Source organism: Volvox carteri, assembly GCF_000143455.1.
Source record: "Volvox carteri f. nagariensis unplaced genomic scaffold VOLCAscaffold_38, whole genome shotgun sequence".
NCBI lineage: Eukaryota > Viridiplantae > Chlorophyta > Chlorophyceae > Chlamydomonadales > Volvocaceae > Volvox > Volvox carteri.
Window position 1 is genome coordinate 1,246,583 of NW_003307581.1, and position 9,007 is coordinate 1,255,589.

Here is a 9,007-nt window from a genome sequence, read left to right on the forward strand (position 1 = left end):
AGGTGTAGTCAGGCAAGCCGCATTGTTATTGACAAGGAGGGGCTCAACTTGCATTCCGCGCCGCCCGACAGGGCGGTAGCCCGCTAACCCGGTTTGCCCGGGCGCCTCCTGGCCCCCTTCCTATGGCCGTATCTGACGCATATAACTTAGCCAAAAGTTGTGAGCCTGGTTTCCACGGTACCAATATGGCTATGCGACTTTTACCCAAAGCTCTCGCTGCTGGAAGTCATATAGAGCCCCTCTTATTTCTGAGGCTAATAGGATACAGCAGTTTCTTGGAAGCAAATTCTTACTCCAACGGGCCTGCAAACGGACATCAGCCAGCGATCGCTCTCTGAAAAACTGTGCTGGCTCTTTCGATCCGCTAGTACGATTAATGATTAACTCCTCGTTTCGTTATGGGACCAGTTGTGGCCTTCAGGAAGGCCGCCATCCCACAGCGGCGCCATAATCATGTACGGCAGACCAATTTACAGTTGGGCTTGCGTTGGTCCAACACTGCAGCATCGTTGGTGTTACAGTGCTTTCTCGATTAATTAGCTGCTAGCTTGTGTGGAGCCGGTAAACAAGTGCAGGGCTCAGCCTTGGTTTCTCTGGCTTTCTGGTCACAGTAATATCACGTCTTGTAATGCTTCAATTTAGGAAGGCTACCAGCAAGAAGTGCTAGGGGAAAAGCACATAGACTTCATATAAAACTCCTGTTTTGGCAGAGTACTTTACTGGCGGGCGCCGACACACACACTACGTCACGCCGCCCGTTCCCTCGCCTAACCGCAATCCCGGAGCAAACCACGGAGCCGCCTGCTGTCGATGTTCATGCAGCATTAGAAGCCTGTGGCCCCTGTGCACCCCCAGTGGTAGGGGGGTTGCTGCGACCCGTCTACACGACAAGGCTGCAATGCGCCTCTCCCTCGCCTCTCCCGCCACGTCGCTTTCTTACCCGTAAACTGCAGCAAAAATCCTTGTGCCCATGTCGAAGCTAGGAACTGTCTTTCCACATACCATTCTGCTGATTCCGCCGTACCACTCTAATGTAACTCCGTCAGCGAGACCAACGCTAATCTCCGGAATGCTAGCTGGGTCGCCAGCGGCCCATGCCAATGTGCCGTTGAATAAGCTGGCGGCTAGGGTTTCACGCGCTGACTCTGCCACCGCCGTCGCCGTCGCTGGTCCTGGCGGAGGCAGCGGAGGTCGACACCCCCCAGCGCCGCGACCCCTCCGGCGATACACCACCACTCCACTCCGCCAGTCGCCACCCCTACAACGCCCCGCGGGTACCGCTTCAGAGCGGCCCACTGTGCCTAGTTCGGTTGCTGATACACACCATTGCCACCGCCACCAGCAGCAGCAGCCGCCGCCGCAGCAGCAGCAGCCGCCAGTTCGGCGGCACCGGCAGCCTCTGACGGCCGACCGCAACCAGCACTACCTCGAAAAGCAACAGGAGCGCCAGCAACAACGACTAGCTCGGCCGGGTGCTGTACGGAGGGATAGGGTTGATGGCAAACGGCTGTGCAGCGGATCGCCCGACGGGTGGCCTGATGATGACGGCGGCGGCGCCGCCGCTGCTGGCGGCAGCCACGGCTGCGACAGCACAAGTCCCGCTGCGGGGCAGACGTCCTTTCTTGTCCAAAGCATTCGCACCTGGGAGGGCGCGCTGCAGCTGCTGGATATAGCGGGCGGCCCGGAGGGTCGTCCGCCGCCGCAGCTTCAGCTTGAGTTATTGCTGCGGTCCCGCCGTTTCAATACCCGCGACCGCGGGGACAGCACCGTAGCACCGATGACCACGTCTTCGCATCACAACGGATTATCTTCGTCCGTTCCCACTTTCGCCGATGCTGGTGCTGATGCTTCAACGACGATGTCAGGGGCCGCAGACTCGCAAAATCGTACTTTGTTTGCCACCTGGGTTGAAGAGCCTAACAGCCGCAACTCCCACGACGCCGGTCGCGTGTGCTCCGGAACCATTCCCCCGATGCCGGTGAGCACACCTCGGTGTAGTCGCCGAGCGGCGGCAGGGATCCGCCCTCGGTCTTTACGGCCGACGACGGCGGCAGAGGACGCGAGTTGGCGGGCCGATTGGGAACTGGCGTGGGAGGTTGAGGTGCAAAGTCAATCCATCTGGCTGCGAGAACCTGCTCCTCAGCCGCCAACGCCGCCGCCGTCGCCGTTGGCGCCGCTGCAGCACGGAGTAGGCGCCGCGGCCGAAGAGCCCCTGCCGGCGCCGATGCGGACCTCCCCGGCGGTGATGCTGCCCGGCCACCATGCGGCGGCGACGATGGCGGTCAATACCTGGGGGCTGGCGGCGGCCGAGCTGAATCAGCACAGCCCTATCCCGCCTATGCGGACATTGAATCGGCAAGCTCCCCAGGCCTCTTTTCCGCCGCCGAACCAAACCCCGCATGGGGACGTGCGCAAACAGCGGAAAGGACCGCCACCGCGGCCGCCGCCGGTGCTACAGCAGCGGGAGCAAGCGCCTACGGCAGTGTCGGCGGCACCGGCGGCAGTGGGAAGTCGCCTTGACGACAACGGCAGCCATGCTGCGTTACTGGGTAGGGCTTCCTGGGCAGTCGATCGTACTGGCCACCGCGTCGAAGACACCCAGGCAGCGCTCGCGGCGGAGGTCCTGTTGCGAATCGTGTGTGATGCTGTTGTAGTACAGCCTGAAGCTTGGACGAGCGAGGAGGTGGCGGCGCTGCTACGACACGCCGCCAAGCTGGCGTATCGGTACCCCGGCCTGCTATCCGCGCAACCCGGCCGCCAGCGCCACGTGCAATACCAGTCGTCGACAGCGGCGGCGCCGCTGCCGTCATCTCCCTCCATCAAGCGCAACAGCGCCGTCAGCGTCCCTGCGGCGCAGTCAGTGGGCGGCCATCAGCATCGAGCGGCATTGGACGCGCTGACTGGCGGCATGGATGCAGGGGAACCGAGCTCAGGCGGCGGCGGCGGCGGTGCGGAGCTGCGTGTACGACTGCAGCAGCTACTACTGCGGGTTGATGGCATGCTAACGCCGCCGCGGCAGGAGCACCCTGCAGCCGCCGCGCCGCCGGTTGAGCGCCGATGGACCCGTCGGCCAGCGGCCCTCAGTGCGGCCGGCACAGCCGCCCCGGCTGGCGGCAGCGGCGGCGGCAGTACGAATGTCGTCACGGCCGTGGCCGCCGCTGGTGCTATGGCGGTGGCTACTTCGCCATCATCGCCGCTGCCCCCAGCCACGGTGGGTCATGTTGGAGCTGGAGCCGAGACGGCGGTGGTGGCGGCAGGTGCTGTGGGTGCGGCGTCGCAGTCCCTGAGCGCGTCGGCGGCGGTATGGGCCGTGTGGGCGGCGGCGGCACTTCAGTTGCGGATAAGTCCGGAGGGGAGCATCCGGCGGCGCCTTCTGGAAGAGTTCCGCCCGTGGCGGCGGCGACCGCCGCCTTTCCTTCCAAAGCCGTGGCGGCGATCCGCGCCTCATCACCCATTGAACCACCGGGAAGCCAAAGGAGAGCGCCAACAGCCTCCGTCGGCGCAGCGGTGGGCAGGAGACTGCGCGGGAGGTCCCCAACATGCGCTACAGCAGCAACAACAGCAGCAGCGGCCGTGGCAGTTGCGGCGGTTGAAGCTGCTGGACATGCAGAAGCCGACAGTTGGGAGGAGGGGGCCACGGCTGGATGCCGGTGATGTGGCAGATGTGTTGTGGGCATTCGCCATGCTGGGTTTACGGGTGGGTTAGGATGTAACGCGCGCGCGGCGTATTCCTGTGGGGACAAGATGAGCAGCTGTGTATGTGTGGGGGGGGAAGGACGAACCACAGACGAACAACTGGCGAATAATGCTGATGCCTCCTCCTCCCAGTGTGCGTGTGTGGGGTGTGTGTGGGAGGGCCAGCAGACCAGGTGCCTGGTACGTTAGTAGCACTATTTATTGCTGCAGCGGCGGTCTGTGTGCTTTTCGCGTTGGGACGGCACTGTGTGTCGCGAGGAGGTGGGAGAGAAGGCTTGCGACCGGCAACCGGGCGATAGGATGCTGGTGATGTGGTTTAAAGCCAAAGAGTCGAGAATACAAAACTTTGGCCTGCACATGGGCCACACCTGCCCTGCCCTGCGTGCGCGCTGCTGGTCCTCAGCCTGGGGCCCTCCTGCTGCAGTGCGACCCCCTCATGACCCTTGTGTTCTGTGATACCCGATCGCCCGGGGCCCTCCTCCTGCCTCTATAAACAGATGCCACGATATCATTTGGACAAAGCCCTTCGCGCTGTGTCGGACTCGAACTCACGACGTCTCGTCCTGAGACCCACCCGCTCGTCTGCTGCCGGGCTGGACCTCGGAGGTGCCCCAGCAACCGCTACAGTCGCCACTGCGGCCGCAGCTATAGCCGCCACTGCTGCTGCTGCTGCTGCTGCTACCGGCGCTACTGCCGGCGGCCCGTCAGGTAGCGGAACCCTGGCCGCCACTGCGGCCCCCATGCGCCTTCCTGCAGCCAAGCGGGACTGGGCCCGTGCGCCCACAGCTCACAGCCTGAGCTCTAAACCAGCATCTAGCTCAGCAGCAGCAGCAGCTGTGGGGCCTTACGGAGATGGCGGCGTCGGAAGAGGTGGCAGCGGCGCTGGTGCTTCCAGCGGCAGCGGGGTGCCTGCTTGCGGCTACCTGGCTCGCGGCTTGGCTCAGCTGCGTCCGTCTCAGCTAACGGCGCTGGCTTGGGCTGCGGTGGAGCTGCTCGAGGTGGTGGGGCAGGAGGGTGTGACGGCTGTGTGGGCGGCGCAGCTGTTCGCCGCCACGCAGACGAGGCTGAGCCGCCTCAGGTGGGTGCTATCTCAGGGCGCCGGGGACCAGGGGCTGGAGGTGAAGGTGCAGGTGCAGCTCAAGGGAAGATCCAGGGAAAGGGTTTTGGGAAGGGCTGTTGTGAGGTGAATGTCAAGGCAGGGAGGGGCATTAAACAGCTCGAGGCTCGGGGCTTGGGGCGAGGAAATGTAAGGGGTGGGTGGGTGGTTACATGTGAGTTGAAGGCAGGAGTTTGAAGGAGGGGTTCCTAGGGTAAATCTTGGCGGTCCTGCCTGCGTTGGCTATACATTGTTTTTCGCAGCCAGTATGCTTCCCCCCATTTGGGGTTTTCGATGTGAATGCTCACGCCTGACTTTCTTTTCTTCTCTCCTTCTTGACTACTCCCCCGCCCTGCGGTGTCCCCCGGTTTATTATCTCATTTCATGGACATCTCCACATGCAGCCCTTCGCAGCTTGTGGATTTACTGTGGAGCATTGGCCGCGGCCGCCGCCGACCCACGGGGCCGTGGCGCCGCGCGATGGCGGCGGCGCTGCTGACGGCGGCGCCGCGGCTGGTGCCTTGGCAGGCCGCCCGGGCGGCGGCGGCGTACGCGAAGCTGCGCATTCCCGTTCCGTACACGGTGAGTGGATTCGGAACACGTCCGTGCACCTCGCACGTTCTTGTCGTGTGCCCCCTTCCTAGGGAACCGGAACCCCTCCTAGCAACTAGCCGGGCTGCGCCGCCGCCTGGCGGGATGTGGCCGCCCGCACTGACCCGAGTGTCCGACAGCTCACCATACCCTCTAAAACACACACACGTACACACACACGTGAGTCCTCTGTCCCCCGAGCCGGTTCAGCAGGCTGAACTCTGGGTATGTGCCGGGGTTGGGGAGGTTGGGGTTTTAGCTCAGGGAGGACTTGCCTCTCTTGTTGCAGTAGAACAACGCCCTTTCCTGGTGCTGCAAATAACTATTGGCAATATTCATGCGCCTGCCGTTCCCACCACACCTTACCACAACCACCACCCGCTTGTGTTTAGTTATATTGCAATCTGGGTTCCCTCCCTGCGACGACTACTTGCTTCCAAGTTACTAACCTGGCGGGTTTACTAGCATGGATGGTTCTTCCCGGGGCCTTTTCAACAACGAGCCGAGAGCCAGTCATCACGCTAGGACCATTTTCTTTATTCGGCTTTATGTGGGGACCCCCGCTCGCCCACATGCCAGGTGGCCGCTGCCCTGCTCAACACGTTGCACCGCAACCTTGCGACAGCGCAGCCGTCCGACGTGGCAGCCATGGTGTGGGCGCTACCGTACATCATGCATCCGTACACGGAGTTATTCGTACGCAGGCATCGCAAGTACGTGGCGCGGGGCTGGGGTGGAGGTGGTGCATGGTACATGCGGCATGGACGGCATGGCATATGACAGGCGGCATGGATGCAGGCATTAAAAAGGCATCCGGATTGCATCTTGTGGTGCAAAGCTCTGTCGGTGGTAGCGGGTAGGCTGACCCGTGGTTCGATGGCTGCCGCACCGCGTCGTTGGCAGTAATAAGAGTGAAGCATCGCAAACACGTTGCTCAGTAGAGTTTGTTGGCAGGGGCGATGAAAGGTCACCGCTTACTTAGCAACGCTCCTCCACAACGTAAAGTTGTTAGTGGCTTGGGACTTGGGAAGCCGTATTCATCACGACCGCCATCGCCGCCATCTCCACAGGCTGTTGTTGGACTGCGCCATCTCCACGCAGCCCACACTGCCCTCCCTTGAGCCTGCCCAGCTGGTGCAGCTGGTTGACGGCTTTGCGAAGCTGCGGCAGCTACCCGGCGAGGAGTGGATGCGGCTGCACAGGTGTGTGTTAGTGGGGGCCCCAGTGCTGCCATTGCTGTTGGAAAACGGGGGGTGCGAATGCTCTCACGAAAAAGGGCCGAGGCCGTTACCGGAAAATGTTGAATATTCCGGGTAGACGTTCAGGGTAAGGCCCTGTACACTGGACCGATGTTGTACCGTTGCGCGTGTATTAATTTGTATCCGATGCGTCAAAACAGATGCATCGCGCCCAAACTCGCCCTAGTTAATATTTAGAAAATTATAGCGCTCTCTGCATGGACCCTCTTCTATTCCTGCGTGTTGCGTGCCTGCTCCCATTTCCTCCTTCCCGCCCCCCTTTCGGGGCTCATTCCAGGGAGGCCTGCATCCGTCTCAAGTCCCGCTTCTCAGAGCCCAATCGCCGCAAAATCCGCCAGGCCTACGCGACCATGCTGAGTTTGTAGCTGATGCTGTAGCTGTTCTTAAAGCTGTTGGATTACACGGGATGCCCATGTGCTGTATGCCACGAAGGTGTAGACGTCCTTATGTATTGCGATATGAATTATCATAGTTATTACGGACAACCGCAGCTGTTTTGGGTCCGAATGTGTGCGCTAACCGCAGGGACAGGGTCTTGTGTATTGGGCTCTTTCCACAAAGTGGAGCCATCACATGTCTGCAACCTTCCGTGCACTGACCTTACGGCTGGTGGTGGGTATGCGTCGTTTGCTTGCATCGTTTGCCTATTCGTACTACAAGCACACACGCGCACATGGTTCACGCACATACGGTGATAAACATTTTACGGAGCAGCTAGAGGAAGCGAAATCAACAACTGCTACGCCAGGCCTCGGCCGCCACGGACGGTGTCAGTTGGCTTCTTGTACGGCACCTACTCGATCGACAGGATTGTTAGCCCAAGTGGTGGTAGGCGGCGTCGGAGTGGTTCGGGAGGGGGAGATTGCGATGACAAGATGTGTCCTTTTGTGGTTGCTACCGGGCCCCGGAGTCCTGCACGTGCGGTGAGAGGAGTAAACACGCTGCTGCAGCTTGTGGATGCGGCGAAGGATTATGGAAGGTTCGCTAGCTGGCTGGCTCGCATAGGGTGCCCAGGGTTTCATGCAGCACATCATGCTGTATCACATCATGACTTTTCCCTTAAGCGTTCACCTCTGGGGTCGGGCCCCTGGAATGGAAGGGGGAACAGACCTGGGAAGTGGCAACCGGCCTGCGCCAGGCCCGTCCGTGCAAGGCACAACCTCAAGTTCGTCACTACCCGTCCCGCTGCATTCAAAAATAGCAAAAGTTCGACGTCTGATACGGCTGCTGCTGCTCCTGCTGCGCCATACGGACAACGCTAACCATCACATCGCGCATGCAATATAGAACAATACAGAACAAGAAGTGAACTGTCACTTCTTGCAGTTCTCAACTCCATACGTAAAGACCTATTCCGGGCATCCCGCACCCTACGAGCCTTTGCCGCATAACAAACATCGCCACGCTGGCACTCACCGTCAACCGCCTCCCGACCCCAACCTTCGCCACACGTCCACTTGGAAAAACAATATATGGACCGTTAAAGCTCGTTAGGTGGTAACTCAGTCATGACAAAAAGGATAGATCCCGCACGTAAACAAACAACTGCGTCGTCGCGTCAAGAACGTGGCCCCATGTACACATCTCCCCCTAACCCCCCTTATCCCTCTGTTAGTTACCGAGGGTGCCCAGCGGGCGGACCCCCTGCCGGCCGCTTCACTCCTCTACTGGCGCCTGGCTGCTCGCCGCCGCCACCACCAACGCCCTCCACACCAGCGCCGCCGTCTGCTGCGGCGCCCGCTGTCCCTGCAGCAGCTGCATTGGCTGCCTCGCGTTCCGCGCATATCCGGCGACTCTCTGGCGCCGCCATTCATTCAGGTGACATCACAACCACCGCAAGGAGGCAATCGAAGGGAGGGCGAGAGGGAGGTGCGGGGGGACGGACAAAATCACAGCCGCCGCTGGTTTTGTAGCAGAATGGGGTGCAGGATGTAGAGCTGGGTTTCTTGCTTGCGTGAATGTGTCCCTCTCGAGAAAGGCTAACCATGGGTTGAATGCGCCAAAAGCTCCGGGTAAGGCACGCAAGGGTAAGGTCTGAAAGGACGGAGAGTATCCTCGCCCCCAGCGCCCTCCATGCAAAGAAAGATGCAATGCGCCACCGAATGCGAGGAAAACGGGTCGCACTTCATCATGACGATCACGTACACGTGCTTGTTTTATACACGTGCTTGTTTTATACACGTGCTTGTTTTATACAGAATACGCATTTCAGGTCAGCCCATTCGTATACGGATGAGTCTTCCTCCCTCCCTCCCAAACCCCGGCTCCTCATCCTGCCGTCGCTAATGGACTCCTAAGACCCATACCAAATTCCGTCATCCCGTCGGACTCTCTGCCATTCCGAATCCCTCAACCCATCCCACCC

At 60.7% G+C, this 9,007-nt stretch overlaps 1 protein-coding gene across 1 annotated transcript; it reads left to right on the forward strand.

Annotated features, from left to right (window-relative positions):
• Positions 1 to 398: 398 nt before the first annotated feature.
• On the forward strand, positions 399 to 7,007 carry VOLCADRAFT_94654 (uncharacterized protein; the record flags this gene model as incomplete). Its single annotated transcript, XM_002953759.1, has 8 exons — positions 399 to 455; positions 1,250 to 3,697; positions 4,194 to 4,302; positions 4,453 to 4,774; positions 5,197 to 5,374; positions 5,963 to 6,096; positions 6,454 to 6,585; positions 6,920 to 7,007. The coding sequence occupies 8 exons, from the start codon at positions 399 to 401 to the stop codon at positions 7,005 to 7,007; spliced, it is 3,468 nt and encodes a 1,155-aa protein (XP_002953805.1).
• Between the last annotated feature and the right edge of the window lie 2,000 nt (positions 7,008 to 9,007).